At 44.7% G+C, this 19,714-nt stretch overlaps 1 protein-coding gene across 1 annotated transcript in view; it reads left to right on the forward strand.

Annotated features, from left to right (window-relative positions):
• The window catches only part of LOC121046096 (neprilysin-4-like), an 85,230-nt gene that overhangs the window by 21,490 nt on the left and 44,026 nt on the right, over positions 1-19,714 (forward strand). The window contains exons 6-10 of the mRNA XM_042290249.1: positions 1,600-1,686; positions 4,681-4,880; positions 8,075-8,233; positions 9,905-9,982; positions 17,317-17,444. Coding sequence (XP_042146183.1) covers positions 1,600-1,686; positions 4,681-4,880; positions 8,075-8,233; positions 9,905-9,982; positions 17,317-17,444 — 652 coding nt within the window. The remainder of the gene's footprint in view (positions 1-1,599; positions 1,687-4,680; positions 4,881-8,074; positions 8,234-9,904; positions 9,983-17,316; positions 17,445-19,714) is intronic.

Below are 19,714 nucleotides of genomic sequence, written 5' to 3' on the forward strand. Positions count from 1 at the left end.
GCCAAGAAAGAAAGGCTCGAGAGAAATAGAAAATATGCCGGACTGCCAAGTTTACACTGCTACCCAATAGATGGCGCCAATGTATCCTCTTGTTGTAAGAGGTTATAATGAACCCAGTTTTAAGAGGTCGCAAGAGTGTGAGCAGGCCTTTATAGTTCACGCAAGCGTTGGCAGCCAGGAGTTGCGACGCCGCGACGACAGCGACACTCGTGTTCGTTTGTGCGTTTTAGGGGCGAAGCTCCTTAGGGGCTAGCCATGTCCGTATGTCCGTCCGATGTCCGGCGTTGCGTGCTCGTGCTCACGAGCACGTGAGCACGTGCTCCCGTGCTCGTGTAGGGTAAAAAAAAATATAAAAAAACCGTATCACTACGTGGTGAAGGATGTTGATTGGGGCGAAGCTCTGGTGGGTGCTTGTCAGCGTAGACGGTGAGCCGCAGCATGCCGAGCCTTTCGTTCGTTTTCATCCATGTCACGCTGCGGTCAAATGCTCAAATGCGTATAGACGATTGCAAGCTGGGCGACTGGCCGCCGCCATGTCTCTGCTCGAGCAGGCACGCCCGTGCGATTACGAGCTTGCCAAAGCTACGTTCACCCGCGCGTTCCACGCGCTTGCACGCATGGGGCACCACTTGTGGCGCCATGCTTGCAATTGTCTATACAACCAGGTGCCATACCACACATTCTCTTTCTAACGTGGACGAAAACGAACGAAAGGCTCGGCATGCTGCGGCTCACTGTCTACGCAGACAAGCACCCACCAGAGCTTCGCCCCAATCAACAACATTCACCACGTGGTAATGCGGTTTTTTTTTTCCTACACGAGCACGGGAGCACATGCTCACGTGCTCACGTGCTCGTGACCCGACGGCGGACGGACATACGGACATGGCTAGCCCCTAAGGAGCTTCGCCCCTACTACCCCTGTCCAGGTGATAGACGAATCGACGAACCAGCGCACGTCATAGCGCACGTGCGCACGCCGTAGAGCACGTGCGCACTCCACATCGAGAGCTGATTGGCCGATTTTATAAAGGAGCTTAGTGAAAAGCATCTTTAGAACGCCGTCTGACAGGGGTATGCGGATATTTGCTTGAGAATCCTCGGACGTCACATGGTGACAACGTGTGTCATGAGAAAACAATAGTAGGTTCCCCACCTCCAGCTCCCGTTTCCCGCTCTTTTTACATGGCCTCCGCCAACAAAGCCCCGAAGTAGCCTCCCAACATGGCTGCGAATTCCGTAGAACACTTTAATGGTGCATTTTTTGACGCCTAGTGTATACCCAATACCGAAGAGAAGACCCACACATGACGCCTTGTTAGTGAATGGATCCCCGACTCCGCCACAAGCGACAAGCACGCTGACCCTGGACGAGAATCATCGCAAAGCGGCAGACGCGTTCGTCGCGGCGTCGTCTCTTGCTAGCGTCTTTTCGTTGCGAGACGCTGCAAGACGCACGTCTGAAGGAAAAAGGCGCACGTCATGTTTTCTAGTAGTATTGGACCTTGGACCTTGGTGTACCTGCGTACGTTCGTCCAAAACTCGTTCTATTTTGTTTTCTTTGTTTGGCCCACTGATGTATTGGACGGCCGTCCGCAGACATCCTGAATGCCACTGTTCTACCCGACGAACTGCAGACTCCAAACCAGAAGGCGGCGGGACTGCTCGGAGGCTGCATCAATACCAGTAGGTGCACGTTCGGCTCTCCTAAACATGAAACATCCGAAGTAAAGACCTTTGCAGCGTTTATCACCCGGGCAAAAAATGCTGAGTCACTAAGCTGTGGACGCATCCACAGCGTCTGATATGCCGCCCAACAGAGCAACAGCGAATGCGCAGAAGGCGTTCCACAGCCCAGCAGACAAAGATGGCTGCGCGCAGAAGGCGATTTACGCAATGGCCTATAGACCAACTCTGCGACGTCATGCCACTGAGGTGGCGCTGCTGTCGGAACTGCGCATGTGCAAACGCTTCATCTCACGCGAATCTGGCTTCTGCTCGGTGCCCACACCCGGTTGTTTGTAGACAGGGCGTTGGTGCATAGGAGTCACGCAGTTATCGAGCTATCGGCCATGTGCGAAATTCTTGTCAGCTATCATAAATGTTCCCTTCAAAAGCGCCATTTCGTTTTCTGTATACGTTTTCTCGCTGTGGACGAGGCTCGTCTGCATTTAACTCGGTTTTCCTGGTATTACGACAATGATTTTGTGCACTCAATAGGTTGCTGCTTAGTTTCGATTCAAAGAAGAAAATAAACTCGGCCGCGAAATTCCGGAAAAAGAAATTGTCAGAAACGAGGTGGCGATATTCCTCACTCAAGCATTGAACCGGGCCATCCAGCTCTGTGAACGGTCTTTATCGAAGATGTTCTGTGAAGGGTTTATATATACTGGACTTGCAGCACGTGATCATATTTTAGATCTTCGAATCCCACTTTACCGGGACTATTGTCTCTCGGTAAAACCATCGGTACGAACCCCCCCCCCCCCCCCAAATTTGATAATTGATCATGAGTACACTAGAGGGCGTTTTTTTCTTCTTTTTTTAGAGCGCAGCTCTTAGGGGCCCGTTCCCGGCTTGAGCGGCGTCGCCGTCAGCGTCGGCGTAACCAAGGTCATCCCAAGGTCACGTGACCCCTCCCAAGGGCATCTCAAGGTCACGTGACCCCTCGAGATCACGTGACCCCTCCCAAGGTCATCTCAAGGTCACGTGACCCTTTGAAGGTCACGTGACCCCCAAGATCACGTGACCCCCAAGTCACGTGACCCCTCTGAGGTCACGTGACACCTCTGAGGTCACGTGACTCCTCCCCAAGGTCACGTGACCCCCGAGGTCACGTGACCCCCAAGGTCACGTGACCCCTCCCAAGGTCATCTTAAGGTCACGTGACCCCAAGGTGACCCCCACGTGACCCCCAGGTCACGTGACCCCTCTGAGGTCACGTGACCCCTCTGAGGTCACGTGACCCCCAAGGTCACGTGACCCCCTGAGGTCACGTGGGAGTCACGTGACCTTGAGGGGACCCCCATGTGACACCCAAGGTCACGTGACACCCAGGTCACGCCTCCCCGAGGTCACGTGACCCCCCTCCCCGAAGTCACGTGACACCCCCCCCCCACCCCCCCGAGGTCACGTGACCCCCCCCCGGATCATATTAAAGAATGAGGGGAGGAGGAGGAGAAGGAGGAGGGGTCTACCCTCCCCTGAGTACCCTTCACTCCTGCTCAAGAGCTGCGCTCCAATTCGGCGTTACAGGGAGTTGTAAACGGCTTTCACTTTTTTTTTCAGTACTAATGTCAAGAGAGAAGTCAGCGAACAGCCTTTTTTTTATTTTTTCATACTCTCAGGACTCGGAGTTATTAGAGAGAGGAGATGTTGTTACGGATGAAATTGTCGACGACTTTCTTGATGTTCGTTTTGTCAGAAATGGCACGAAGGAGGGCAGGAAGGTGGTTTCTGTCATTTGCTGATCTCACTTTATATGGAGGAGTCAAAATAAATGTTTGTATGAAACTCGCAGCCGTTCCAGTCTGAGGCTGCGACACGCAAAATGCACAAAGGAACAATTGATCTTTGAAAATTGATTTAAGATAATATATTTTATAAAAGAAACGCATAAGAGCTTATTTGACGCAAGACGAGGTCAGGTAAGTTTAGTGTCAACTTTGTTATTGAAACACGAGGATGACGAGAAATTTTCGAAATGGTTAAGGGATCGGCGTGGTTTTACAGTAATTCGGGGATGTAATATTATACGCTCAGAACCCCGAATTGAACACGCATATATACCAAAGTTTATCCCCAACCAAAGCTTTATATAGTTGAGAAATCTGAGCAAAGGGTATTCTATACTGAATGACAGAGTGGTAATTGGGTCACATACTGTTTTATTAAGTTTCAATAATTGGGAAGTTATGTCAACTTCCAATTTAAAATGCTTTATCCAATAAAAATTGTCAAGGCGCGTAACTTACAAAATTTGATTAAAACATATAATGTATATTTAAAAAAAAGAATGCTGCATTCGAATTTTTTGTCAGCAAGAATTTCTTACTATGCGAACGCTAAACGAACCAACAGACAAAAAAACAAAACAAAAAAAAACAAAACACGTCCGACACGGAACGCTGTCCGTGTCTGACGTGTCTCTGTGTCCCTTGTCTCCTCTTGCGTTCGCATACCAAGATGTTTAACCAACACGCTCTCCTAATTCTATCTAAGAATTTCTCAGAGTTTACGAGACTCTATTTATTTTGGGAGAATACCGATAAGTAGATAAAAGCTAAATAGTTATATTTTATAAGCCAATCTTGTTTTTCCCATCCTAATTTTTATGAACCAAACTTGGAGGAAATCGCACGGCAGATACCCTAAAGAGTTGTGGAGTTCAGAAGCTTGAAGATAAAACTTAGCCGATGAATCCCCTCGTAATGTAAGATAATTTGAGTGTAAGGTAACCGACCCCTATCTAAAGCCAATTTTACATGGACGCTAGTCTAGCACACTGAATCGAGCCTTCACGGCAATGATTGGGTAAAAAGGTATGACAAAAGAGTATTGGGTACACGTTATTGGTCCTCTCGCTTCAATGAGATTCGATCACATTCATGTCAATGTGACGAAAGACACAAATGACGCAGTGCTAGCTAAGCGTTCTCGCCGACTCTCGTTCAATTGCAGGAATACTCAACCGACGAGGCGTTTCTCCTTTCGTGGCCCTGCTGGACCACTATGGCATCTCCGGTTGGCCTTACCTGGACGTCGGCCACGTGGAGCTGGCCTCCCTTTTGGGCGAACTCACCCGGCGCCTGCGCTTCTCCGCCTTCTTCTCCACCGCCGTGTCGGTGGACCCAAGAGACACCACCACGAGGATCGTTCACGTGGGTCTCGATCATACTTGGGTAGCAATTCAATTACAGTAATTGAATTAGTGTAATTTAATTACTTTTCCTGGTAATTTGTATTTTTAATAATTACTTTTGGCTAAAAGGAATTGTAATTGTAATTTAATTACTTTCTAGCATCAGTAATTGCTAAATTTCATGCACAATTACAATTACTTTTGCAAGATGTTGCGGCGGCGGCGCTTTTCCCACTGGCCACGGAGATGACAGTAAAGCCAAAGCGACAATGAAGAAAGTGTATCCCAACCTGCTCAAAAGGAGGGAAAGGAGGAATGGGAAAGAGAGGCTGGGATAGAACGAAATGAAGGATTTTGCAGACTGTAAAATGATTTAATAAAGAATTTGAGAAATAATTTGATAAATGAGGGCTACATTCGCGTCTGTTTTCCTTCCTGTCGTAGTTGAATCTGACTCTTCGTCTCGTTCGCTTCCTGTTGCTCCTGTTTCTAGGGGTCTTTCTTATTTCTCATTCCCACACGGGGGCATCGGGGGTCGAAATCGAGCTGGTTGGCTCTGATCACATCATCCGGTCGAGGCGGGAAGGTTCGAGGTTCTCCTTACGCGTCTTCGCCGCTAGCATATTCGCTTACATATTTCAGTTAACTTTGGGGACTTTTTTGTTCTTGAAATTATTCTCTTTTCTTTATGAATTTTTCACGTCCTTCTCCTCTATCTCATATGTTGGTACCACTAACAGTAAGTCGTGCTACTCTAACATCGAGGCGAAGAAGCAAAGAAGCAGCAGGTCTCATTAACACTACTCACCCTGCCTTACTTCCAACTGTTGTTGCTACACTGCTCTTCCTTCTCCCAATCCTCGTCTACCTTTTTGTATAAATCTTCATTATTTGGTGTTCGCTCTACCTAACCCTTTCAGCCATTTGTCAGCCTGATTGGACGAGATTCCAAAACTTACGAACCGCGGCTTTAGACTGTAGGGAGCTTGTTTTTACATTTGCTGTTTGTTGAAGGCTTTTTTTTTTTTATAGAGGGCTTGGCTTTCACTTTGTTTTTACACCTCTATCGTGACCCTCCACGCGTTGTCCTCTTGTCCTGGCCTGTGGAACCGTCCCGAGGCGCACAGTGCTGCTTTGCATTGAGAACCAGCAATTCTTATCTACAATGGAAAAGGAAAGGCTGCCAGGGCCTTATTACGAAAAATTCTTTAAACAGATTAGCAGCAATGTAAAAAATATAATCGTGAGGTGCGAACTCTCCGCACCGCCTCTGAAAACAAATTCAACAAACCTAAAGGCGAGCTCCAATTTCCGGAAACATTTGCAGGTAGGCAACTTTTTTGTCACTTTCAATAATACTTACCGTTATAAAAAAATATTAATGGTTCGTCTATATCTTCCAGCTGAAACACACTCAAGTAACTCATGAAATCGAGGCGTCCAAGAGGCCGCAGTTTTGGAATAATTCGAGGATTCTAATTTTCGTAACGCGGTGGGGTCGCAATATAGATTCCAATGCGTTTATATTTTATCGGAATTGCTCGCGGGACTTATTTTTCGCGAATTGTAGGCGATTCGTGAAAATAAAGTCGTTTACAGTGTATCATTAATTTTTCGAGGTTGTTCCTGCCATGCTAAATTCAAATCGGTCTTCTTTATGAGACGCATAACATCGATACAATCACTGCGATCCTAATGATTAGCTACATGACGATCCTAAATTTATTATCTATCTCAGGAGCTTTTTGGGTGTTACCGTGCACTGAATTAACTCAGAATCCCTGGCAATAGAGTTGCTGCTATTGTGAGACTAGTTTTGTGGAAGCGACCACAGTTCGCGTGCTACGGTTACCCACATCCGGCATGTTACAAGTCCACAGACAGAGAGGCAGCGAATCATCGTGGCTGAAATGTTTTCGTAAGTTGTCGTATTCTTTAAATGTTTGACGTCGTTTACAAGTTTCTCTTATTAGCCATTTTTACGTGAGTTTTATGATACCAGTACGGTCGCACATTTGTTTCCTTGTATTATTTTTTAAGTTTATTTTTGTTGGTGTGACTTGGATACCATTTGCATAAGCTCTAAGGAGATTCACCTCGCACCTGTGAATTTTGTCGCCATTTATTTTTTTATTTTTTGAGAATATAAGAACGCAGGAGTTCATTACTCCAAAATATTAAGTTCTATAATTCATTTAACAAATTTCATAAAATAAAGTACAATGCGTGACATTTATACAGCGGCCATATAACTCGTTTACAGTTATATGGCCCAAGGTGGGTAACTCTCACAAATAAGTAATTGTAAAGTAATCGCATTATTTTTATAAAGTAATTTGTAATTGTAATGAACTACTTTCGCATAGTAGTAATTGTAATTGTAGTTAAACTACTTTGGGAGCTAAGTAATTGTAATTGTAATTAAATTACATTTTGAAAGTAATTTACCCATGTATGGTCTCGATCATGCGTTTATATGGTCACTGAAAGGACGCCATGCCTCCACCACGCGCTTGTTGTCTTCCGTCGTGCTTTTACTGAGCGTGCACGCTCGATGCTTACCAGACACCGAAGCGTTATCGAAGGGAAGAAGCTCGCGCTGGAGGCGTGACAACAGAAACGCCTCCTTGCCGCTTTCACCCTGTCACTGATTACGGTGGAATGTACACTAGTGGGCGGGCGTTAAAATGTGTCTGACATTTTCAAGATTCTTTTGTGAGGCTGCGGCATCCTTCGTGCAGAAAAAAATGGCGTCGTTCTTGTCGGTTTGTTGTACTTGGAATAACTCAATTCTACTCACCTCATTTTACAAAAAAAAAAAAAAAAATTCCAGCTGACTTAGATGTTATACCTCTGAACTGCCACCCGTGGACAGTGACGTTTTGCAGGTATCACGAAGTGCGAACGTTGCTGAAGACACGCTGGGTTCTTCATTACAACCGCAACCTTCCCAGTGGTGTCGACTGGTATGGCGATGTAGGCTTCAGAAAGAAATTTGCGGCGTGTAACATTCAAATGAGCTGGAATGCTTGGTATAATGAACGTTGCCTATAATTTCTCATAAAAGACGATGAACGTAAGCAAGAAAGTATAGAGAAAGTGTGCGACTGTGAGCAGTCGACTTTAACTGTTTGGTGCGCTCTATTATAGTATAACTGATATGACTGCGCATTTTCGAGCGTCAAATATTTTTGCCCTATTTCTTGATTTCAGCTGACAGAACCCGAGACACTAATTTCCAAGGCCTACTTGCTGGAGCTCAATGTGCTCGAACAATACCGGGACCTGATCTCTAGCGTGCTGCGGGTTTTCAAAGGCAGCGACGAAAATGTCGTTAACAGCGTCATCCACATGGAGATACAACTCGTCATGGTAGGAAAGTCCGTTGTCTATATATAGTATACACGGCGTTCACGAGAAAATAGAACCGTGTTGTTCGTCCCGGGTAAATAAATTATGCACCGCAGAAAGCTCAAGCACCTTGAGAATGTGATGTTGGCGGTTCAGATATAGAACGCGAAAGTTTGAGGACATAACGTTACCTGGAGCAAAAGATAATTGAGAGAAACGAAATTTCTCTATGAGCCGACGTTAACCTAAGCCTAATATCGTCAAAACAAGAAACGACATTCTGGACGCTAGTGGCATTTATATCAGTGAAATACACTCTGTCGCGCACCATTCACCTAGCTGTGTTTGGAGATTTGTGTTTGTCCTTTGTCCCCCTTGTTTCCCTTTGTCCAGAGAATATTTTCGTTATACTTGTCAGAAAGAAAGAACCTAACCAGTGTTCTTCACTGATATAAATCCCACGAGTGTATGCAAGGTCAGTTCTTGTTTTGACGATATTAGATTTAGGTGGACTTAGATTCATAGTGTAATTTTGTTTTTCTCAATTATCTTCTGATCCAGATAACGTCGTGCTCCCAAACTTTCGTGTTATATCCCAACGGCGTTTCGTTCTCATGAGAATGTGACGCTAGCGGCTGCGATGCATTGTTCATTTACCCGGGCAGAAAAAAAAACATAGTTCTATTTTCTCAGGAAGGCTCTGTACTTTGTTGAGAGCCGATGAGACTAATCAGACAGCATAAAAGTGCTATGTCGTGGTTACCCTAATTTATTCGTGCATTTTCTATCATCGCTAAGCCGTCATATAGAAGGGGAGTCCAGTGACTGGCAATATTTGTATATACGTTCGTATGATTTATTTGTTAGTACCTTCGACTGCGATCAGACAAATAATTAAACGAAGTATTATATCGCTCTTGTGCTCTGTCTGTAATTGAATCGAGCAAGTATCTATGTCATGCAAAATGGCATGCTGGAGGCACGCTCAAATGCCTCCACATCAACGCAAGAGCTGGACAAAATACAAAAGAAGCAACAAAATAAAACAAAAATGCATACATAAAAACAGGAAGCTGTACTTATAAAGTCAGTAAGAAAATCAGTAGGCGGTGAGTTTTGCTTGTACAATATGAGCATAAACATCCTTGTTCTTTGAAAGCATGTTGTGGTCAAGCTCCGGCCAATCCGAATAAATGAATTATCGCCAAGAATCTCTATTGTTTAACTAAAGATCACGCCCGTCTGTCTGGTCAAAAAGTCGGAGCGAATTTTTTATGATTTAGAAGTCCGATCGGTTGTAAATTTTGGTCTTTGAGAATAAATGCACTTTTTGCGAACCGGCGCGTGTGAACACAAACCGCGGGTTGTTCTGTGTTTCGCGAACCCAAAGCGCGAAAAGTATTTAATGACTTTTAAATTGAACCCAGTAAGAATGCATGCCACCTCTAGATCGCGAACATATGCCTATTTTAAACCACGCTGTACCAAGCACGCGCAAAGTTGATTCTCATTACCGAATACATTGTTAATTTTTTGTTATCAGCACGACTGAAGCAGTTAGACAGCCTGATATTGAAGTTTAGTTTTTAGTTGCACGTACGTTTGTGTTTAACGTGCTTATGTTTTTTTTTTTTTTAATTTTTGCTCCGATTTCTATTTGTGATAAATATACGCTACTCAATTTATTTCCAGGCTACGGAATTAAAGTGGAAATTAAAACGAAAGGATGTGGTTAAATTATCTCTGAGCCGCCTACCTTGCTCTAAGAAGGTAGGTTGTTTTTTTCTCTTGATCGTACCGCCACTCGGAGGAACGGGGCTCGAACCCCGCTCTGACCGGTGCCTTTTATTTTATCAAGCAATGATTCTTCCAGAAAGTAACAGCCCATTCTCGAATGTGCATCTTGCGTTCTGGTTCTAAACATTCGTGAACATACCACGTGTACAAGAGCAGCAGTAGCGCGTTACTGCGTAACAGGCGGCCTTCCGTCACCGACGAAAGATTTCTACCTTTTCTTTAAGTTTGTAGGCACATCTTCGCCTGATTAAACGCTTATATCTAGTTTTGCATCCATCCTCTTTTTTTGATTTCTGACAGTATGGTCAAGAAGCACAGACTTCAATGCGACCGGGGACACAAGCCAGAGTTACAATAAGGGTTACAATGCGTTAGATTGATGGGTGGATAAAAGCATAGGGTTGTCTAATCCTAAGTTCTTACCAGGCGGCTGCTTGCACCACCTACGCAGTGTTTTTAGTATTGACATCTAACCTCTACCTAATATACGAATAATTAACGTTAAGCCTTTCAATAGTAACACTGCTAAAATGACGATCCGTGTGACGGAAGCGCTTTTTCTGATGCGCGCGTCTGCTACCTAACGAATCGACAGGAAAATAGAATACCATACTTATTCGTTGTTGGATTGATGTCATCAATCCGAAAACCTCTGCTTGGTTATCTACGTCTTCCAAAAGTCTATTTTGGCCTTTGCGGTCCTTAACCTCCTTTAAAAAACAATTGTCATTGTATTTTCAAAAACAAAAATGTTACCCTTGTTATCTGGGTTAAATAGGAGGACGAAAACAAACTTGTAAAGCAGTCTATTATTGTGGTAGGCAGAATCACCAAGTGCCCTGTTGGGTACTGCAGATTTCAGCGCTTATGAGAATCGACGAAACAGTTCTTCTTGAGGAGGGCGTCCTTGGTTCTTGCACTCCATTTGTTATATGAGTGTGACTAAAAACAAACAGAATACTTTGCGCAGTTTTTTTATTCTTGTTTTGCTTGCATTAGCCAACACTTGTTTCACACAATCAAACGCCAGGAACAGTGTCCCAATATTTCCCCGTATAACATTATCTCAGACCAAATTTAAAACTTGCAACAACTTCGCTGAGGAGAAGGACCGATTGTAAAATTATACCAACCGTATTATTATACTTTTTTTCTTATTTTCCCAGGCGGCGCGAGCTTCCGCTCGTTAGAAAGAGTACAGCCGTTAATATCCATTCGTCCAATCACTTCGTTCTGTGCGCGTAAGCGCTATTGCGAGTTTCAGAAAGACGGCTATTCCAGCCACCCGCAGCTTTGACTAACAATGTTTAGAGTCGCACGCTAAAGCAACTTGAAGAAACAAGTCGTCCAGATACTAGAATTTCAACGAAAACCTTTTGTGAGAGTGGACGTTCAGTACGTTTTCTTTGTGAAGGTGCGTAGATTTTTTTTATTGCTTCAAAAACACAATAGGGTGATTTCAGATAAGATCGACCAAAGGATGGCTAGTCGACATTTTCAAATCAACTGATGTTTTTATATGTTATTGTCTAGTGTCTGGTATGAACGAATCCAAACTTAGTTTTGACTAGAAAAAATACTTGTTGACAGGAAAAATCGTAAGGCATGAGGTGGTGGACAGTTGCATTAACGCGCACTGATGGAGGGGGCCCGTTTGAGAGTGAATAACTAAAGCGATAACATTAGGAGAACTCTAATACGTTTTAGGCGCAAACTATGGGTATAGCTTGCTTGTAATATAAAGTAATCATATTTATTTAAAATTTATTTATTTTTCTAAAAATTGACAAACATGCCTGCTCGAACGACAAATGGCAAACTTTGGAGGTCTGTATCTCATGAAATAATTTAATCATTATGATATAATTTCCAGATATTATTCTACTAATATATAGCTAATATTTAAAAAATAACTAAGGTATCTGTGTGATACAATAGTTAGGATATATTTAGTCAAACATGGAAAAAAAATCAAACAAAGAAAAATTCCGATGCGAAAAAAAAAACACCACCCTCGATTTTTTTTAAATTTAGGTAACCTGTTATACTCTATTTCGGCATTCATTTCCATTAAAAACATGTTGCATCATTTTATTGAGAAAGAAGATACAACTCCCCAAAGTAGGGTCCTTTTTCAAAGCCTACACTTAGCAGTGTTTTATACAAGAACTGACTCTGAGTTCCAGTTTCATGAAACCAACGCACATCTTTTATATATTTTTATTCAGATGAGGCCAATGATAACTAAAGAAATCGTTCACACTTAAATTAAGGGGAAACTACTGTGTACAAAGAGGTATCATATTACGGACTAGTGATCCGAGAAAAGATCATGCAGCCATCGGCCACTAGGAACTTTGTTTACTTTATTCTCCTGCGACACTATATGCTATTCCCTCTTCCGCTCTACCTTCATCTCTCTCTCTCTCTCTCTCTCTCATATATATATATCCCTGATATATATCCAGAACAAAAACATGTTCAAGCATTCCCTTTCTGCGTGGTAGTGTTCTGTGGCTAGCAAAAATCATTTCCTCGCTAAGCTCACGATTATGGCAAAATAGTTGCCGGAAACCGCAGACGACACTCGTCGCTAGTTCTGGCAAAACGGCCGATACAATCTTTTTTTCGCATTTCCCCGCTCGCTGTCAAGGACAAGGGGGTTCGCTTCAACCAGCAAAACATGGCCGCCGTCGCCTGTTTACTGAGCAGTCATGCCTGTCGCCATCTCACTCGCTGGCGTCACGGGCGATAATATCAGGCACAAAGGGGCACACCAACCGGCAGCATTATCCCCAAATACTCGAGCCTCGCGTAAATACATAGAGTGTAAACGCTGTCGCCATGTTATCGTAGTAAGACCGCCCCCCCCCCTCCCCCAACGGGGGACTGCAGTACGCGACGGCGTACTAACACAACGGCGACGATATCGACATCGCGGGCTCCGAATCTTCCCATAGTTCTACTCCACGGGCATTTCTCGAAACGCTTGATATTGTGTACGCCCGCCTGGAAGGATTTCAGGCGCGTAGTTAAGATAAGGCGGTTCTCCGCGGCAAAAGAAAGCAATTTCACAAAAGCTTAAAAGCGGCGGCGACGCGTGTGCGGTGAACGCTTGTAGTTTTGGTGTAGACAGGGTGTGTGTGTTCTCGTTGTTGACACCAGCCGGCGATAAGGCACTGCAGGTGGTAGCTCAGTACAGCAAGGGCTAATCCGAGTGACCATCAACGTAACCCCACCGCCAACCCCTCGCGAACCGGTCGCCGACATGGCTCAGGCTGTGTCATGAACCACGTGGTAGAAGCTCGGGTGCTTTCCTATCAGCGCGTGGAGGGACGACAGTGCGATTCCGGAAAGTCTTTTTCGAAGGCCGCTGACCACAATTTTTTGTCTGGAGACTTTCCCTCCTTCTTCCTTTGACGTGGATCAAGCTTTGCCGACAGCCTCAGTTGTGACCTCTCTTTTCAAATGTACGTTTGCAGTGAGTGAGCTCCTCAGCCTCGGACTTGTCACTTGTGCACCCAGTAGTTCTTTCACTTGGCAATTATATGCCATCAGTTGGGGTTTAATTTCTATTATTTATGTATACATTATGAAGACGTCCTGGAGCTCCGAACGAGTGTTTTGTGCAGATTACTTTTGCAAACACAAAAATACTATACCAAAGCAGCGGAATTTTCGAAGTGTTGGCGAGTTGGACCTAAACTCGTTGAAGCAAATTCTTCCGCCTGACTGTTCCACCAAAGTGAGTGCGACGGACTACCTGTGCTACCATTGCTTCATGCACATCACTAAGGAGATCTCGATGCGAAGCTCAGAGCAGTGCCCTGACATATTTGTGCCAGCTGAAGAAGCAATTGAAGATCTAAATCGCAGCATACTACCTACAGATGTGTCGCCGCTGAGACAACCAAGCGTCGTAAGAAGTCGGGACAGGCCTGCCTATGTCAAGAGAAAGCAGACAGAACTGGAGCAGGTTGCTGTCAAGAATATACGGTCAAGGCTACGTATTGCGTACGACAGGGACGCACCATCGGGGTCGTCCGAACCAACATGCTCCACATGCACTGAGTGGGTGGACAACTTTCGGCAGGCCTTTGAAACCGCCACCTCTCTCCGGGAACGTTGTCAACTGCTTACACTCCTGCCGTCAACACTGACGAAGAATGAGGTTCAAAAGATGATTCCACAGGCCTCAATGTACCTCATCAGTAAATCGCGAAAACTCAAGGAAAAGCATGGCGTGTGGTATGAGCCGGATCCTTACACGAGGTGCAAGGTGAGCCCTGAGAACCTGTCTGCTGCCCTAGAGTACTTCACGAAAGACGAGCTACAATGTTCGCGCCAAAGTCCCAACCAGAAGGACGTCATCTCTGTCATGCTCAACGGAGAGAAAACGTTCGTGCCAAAGCGCTTCATGACACGCTCAATACGAGAGGCCTTCCGTATATACAAAGACAAGCATCCCGATTCCGGCGTTGGGCTAACGAAATTTTATTCGTTGCGCCCTATAGATGGGTCCAATGTATTCCACACCAGGAAGTGTGCGTTTGTGTGCGCTGCGCCAATTATTATCTTTGTATTGCCGCTCTAGAGAACGTTACAGGCTCAACATTCAACACTGGTGAAATGAACTCGGCATTTCTGTGCGACCCAGCAACAGAACTGTGCCTTCAAGGAGACTGTGATCACTGCCCAAAAGGCCAGTTTCTTATACTCCAGGAACTTGATATCCCGGAGGATGAAGAGATTGTGCTTGCAACATGGGAGTCCGGCGACCTTGTGAAAAAAACTTTGGAACCTGAGACTTTCCTAAAAGTCATCCAAGTGACGGTTGGAAGTTGGGTACTTCACAACCATATCCGGCAAACGCAAGGTAAAGCGATCTACGATGAAAAACAGTGCATGCAACGCGGGAGCATTGTCTTTCATTTTGACTTTGCTGAAAACTGGACCATCGTGCTTCCTGACGAAGTGCAAGCATATCACTGGAAAAAAAAAAAAACGTTTCGATATTTACATGTGTAGTGACGACAAGAAAATCTACAAACAGCTTTGCCATCATCAGTGAGGACCTGTGTCACGACGCCGCTCACGCTTGCTTGGCTCTAGAAAAAGTGAAGGAGTGGGTTGAAGACAACGTTGCGGTATACTCGTACGTGACGTACGTAAGTGACGGCGCCGCCAGTCATTTCAAGAATCGCTACCAGCTTCACCAATTTGCAAAGGACGATTGCCCACAAGCCCAGCGGTTATTTTCTGCATCTGGACATGGGAAAAATGCATGTGACGGAGTTGGCGGACTCGTGAAGCACCAGGCCACGCTGAACAACCTGAGAGAACGTTCAGTAAGCGCAATTCAGACGGCCAGGACAATGGTGAGCGTTCTATCAAAGAAACTGAAAGGCGTGCATCTTGTATATCTGGACGAAAATGAGGTTGTTCGGTATCGTGAACAAAAAAAAGAAGAGTGGCTGACGGTGCGCGCCTTCCCTGGCATTCAGTCTTGGCACGCGTGGCGGCTCTGCAAGTCATCAACAGAAGGGACCTGTGACGTATATGTAGCACGGACAGTCGGATCTGCTTGGAAGCAACTTTATTAAATGGGTACAGCGAGGAAAACCTTAGCGTAAAGTGCCGAATTTGATTTCCCAAGGACTGCTCATTTTGAATGCAGGGACATCTTATTTATCACATTTTTCTTCACGGGGTATTTAACCTACTGTTTTTGTTGGTGGTTACTAATAATTTTTATCTGATCACTATAAAAAAAAATCCCAAAATGTTATCCTCGAGCAGGATAAAATATATCGGCTTGCCACGATTCATTCATACACCGAGAGCATCGAAGCTGCTCCAGTTAGGCACTATGGCATCCGTCACCTGAAATTGTTTGTAATCGTAAATACACAGCCAACCTAAATATCTTACTATTATATCTTTGTTTTTGTGTGTGGAAGTAAAGTTATTTATTTTACTCTAGATGTAAAATATACCGGAAGGTACAACTTCACACTGCATCATCTTTTCTCAAATCATTAGTCTCTAATATGATACCACTTTGTACGCTTATGTAAAATGCTGTATATAGTTTCTCCTCCCTTTTACTGTGTGACCGATCGCTCTTTTTATCAATGACCTCATCTGAATATATGTATATAAAAGATTTGTGCAAGTTTCATGAAACTGGAACTCAGAGTCACTTCTTGTATAGGACACTGCTAAGTGTAGGCTTTGAAAAAGGACCCTACTTTGGGGAGTTGTTTCTTCTTTCACAGTGCAATGATGCAACATGTTTTTAATAGAAATGAATGCCGAAATAGAGTATAACAGGGTACCCAAATTTTTAAAAAATCAAAGGTGGTGTTTTTTTTTTATTCGCATTGGAATTTTTCTTTGTTTGATTTTTTCCCCATGTTTGCCTAAATATATTGTGACTATTGTGTCACTCAGATACCTTATTTATTTTTTCAATAATAGCCATATATTAGTAAAATAATGTCTGCAAGTTATGTAATAATGATTAAATTATTTCATGAGATACATATTTCCAAAGTTTGCCATTTGTCGTTCGAGCAGGCATGTTTGGCAATTTTTAGAAAACTAAATAAATTTTTAATAAATATTATTACTTTATATTACAAGCAAGTTGTACCCATAGTTTGTTTGTGAAAAGTTTTAAAATTCTCCTAATTTTATTGTTTTATTATTCACTTTCAAACTTACCCCCTCCATCAGTGCGCGTTATTGCAACTGTCCACCTCTCCCTGCCTTACGATTTTTTTTGTCTCCAAATTTTTTTTCTGGTCCAAACTAAGTGTGGATTCGTTTATACCAGACACTAGACAATGTCATATAAAAACATCAGTTGATTTAAAAATGTCGACCAGCCACCCTTTGGTCGATCTTATCTGAAATCACCCAATATAATATTTCAATAAAAAAACCGCCTGGTCCCGGTATCGAAGAAGGGCCAGGCGGATTTTTTCTGTCTCGCACCAGTCACCTAGCTGTGTTTGAATATTTGTGTTTGTCCCTCGTCCCCATTTGTTCCCCTTCTCCAGGAATTATTATTATCATTGTTGTCCAGCTCCCTTGCACCTTTGCATTAATTGCATCTAATCATAACTTAAAATGCTTGTTGATGTTAGGCTGGTGGCGGTCGATAAAACGAAGTAACGACTTTAAATAACTCGTTACTTTGTTGTGAAGGTACAGAAGGCATTACAAGTAGCGCGATACGTACAAGTTTGCTTTCCTGAAACGGATGACCATGCACATGTTACATCCTCTTCATTTTCCTACAGTGGAACTGGGTAGTCTTCATCCGAACCATACTGGGTGACATCATCGACGTGAGTAACGCAACCGAGGTGATTGTCCGACGTCCAAAATTCTTCACCAGACTGGCGGCAATATTCGACAATACCACGAGGTACGGCATTTACGAGTTGCGGCGTCCGAATGATAAAAAGCTGGACATTTTCTTTATGAACTCGACTTATCGCTCTAAGTTTCATGTATACTTACGGGAATCGTTAACATGGTACGTTGAAGTTTCTATGTAGATGGATTCTGGCAGTACCTTTGTAACACGATGTGAAACTTTTTGAGATCCTGCACTACAACGCGGCCTTCGTACGCGCTCTTTGTAGACCAAATACAGCGTGGACTTGTGGTTCGTCGGCTCTTTCAAGGGAGCGCATAAATTGGTTTCCTAATATATTGAGATGTAATTTTGCCCAGAAGTGAATCCAGACATTGCATCGTTTTAGTAAATATATATATAAAAAATTCCCCTAAGTAAACAATAAAAAATATCAAATTTTTTTTAATATGAAAACAACAACAACAACGAAATAACAACAGCATGGCTCGTGCAAACCAATAATAATAATAAAAAAAAAAGAGCACCATAATCTGCTGTGCTGTTTTTTTTTTGTTTTTTTTTTTTGCCAATTGAAGGGCGTGGCGGGCATCACTTTCGGGAATTGGTGATACCCGCCCTGGCGTCTCCGTCGCCTCAGCTGCACCACGAATTCTAAGACAGCACGTTTGAGCCAAAGGACCTTGCTATGCTAACACACGCACACGCACACACGCACACGCACACGCACACGCACGCACGCACACACACACACACGCGCACACACACACACGCGCACACACACACGCGCGCACACACACACGCATACACGCACGCACACACACACACGCGCGCACACACACACACGCGCACACACACACGCGCGCACACACACACACGCATACACGCACGCGCGCACACACACACACATACGCGCACACACACACACAAACACGCGCACGCACACACACGCGCACGCACACACGCACACGGACTATTGCGACAGTCACGAGCTATACTTCGTTTCACCTTAGGTCCGAGCGCGGCCAATTTACGAGCCGAAGGGCGAATCAAACAACGCAAAAAGCGCAACGTCATGGCGTGCTCTCTGCGCTTCATAGGACTAGCCGGCGGAGGAGCGCGCACAGAGATACGGCGAATATCGGCTGGTCCTATCAACTGCCAAGAGCACGCCATGACGTTGTGCCTCTTTCGCTGTTTGACTGGCCCTTCGATCGGCTCGCAACATCTGCCGCGCTCGGACCTAAGCTGAAACGAAGGATAGAGTGAACACATTTCTTGTCATGTTTATGTTTCTACAAACAAGCATAAAGGATATGTTATACATAGGCGTCGAGCGTAGCAAACGCGGCGTAGCGCAGCGCACACAGATACTGATTGGTCGCAGATGTCGAGTTCCTGCCCGACGGCCAATGAAAGGCCCACGTTCTGCGCTACGCTATCCCCGAAGAAAACGCCGCAGCTGCGCATGCGCGCCGCCAGCTTTGTCTGCATAGTTCAAGGTCTTGTGGCAGATTACGGAGCGCTATCCGGGTGCTTAGTCGGCTGAGGAAACGGTCTACTACAATTCCCCATTGTTTTGAAAACGTAACAAGCACGTTAGTACGTTACTAATAAAAGTAACGCTCTACCGGTAACATCGTTACTTGTAACGCGTTACCGCCGACACTACAGTGCACAATAGAGAGTTTTCGTAGACCGCGTTTCCCCCTCCGCTAAGCCCTCCGCAACGAAGAAGCCGCTACTGCGCCTGCGCGCCGATGGCTTTGACTGTAGAGTTCCGGGTTCATCGTGGGTAGCGCCATTTTGAGAGCGAGAGAGAAAAGGGGAAAGGGTTACCGGCGCTTTCCCCCTTTCTGATTGTGTAGAAAGAGTAAAAGTCCCGGATGAGAGGCTTGGCCGGTGTTGGGTGTCTGCTGTGCCCAACTTCTTTCGCGCTTTCTTTTCTGTTTTAGACTCACAAACTTAGTTAGAGCCACGGACTTCGATGGCAACAGTCCCCCGGTCATCGGGACACCATTGCTCGATCATAGGGTGCACGAATAACGACAGAAAGCGTCGAATACCGCCCAAGGACCTCCTAGCTTGCATGGAATACGGCAAGGCACGTGCGGCTGCAATGTTTTGAAGCTCCACCGCTTTCGGAAGTGATGAACCATTCATAAATTTTTGTTTGCAATAGGCCCATTTCAACGCAGCCGCTTTTAGTAATGAACAAGCGATACACGAAACGGGAACCTCAATTAACTTTTGTAAACACCCGGAGCTGCTACATATCGTTTTGCTGCGCCGCTTTTGTCTTGCGTGTCCGTGTTCTC

This window comes from Ixodes scapularis, unplaced genomic scaffold, assembly GCF_016920785.2.
Source record: "Ixodes scapularis isolate PalLabHiFi unplaced genomic scaffold, ASM1692078v2 PGA_scaffold1__304_contigs__length_218370807, whole genome shotgun sequence".
Lineage (NCBI taxonomy): Eukaryota > Metazoa > Arthropoda > Arachnida > Ixodida > Ixodidae > Ixodes > Ixodes scapularis.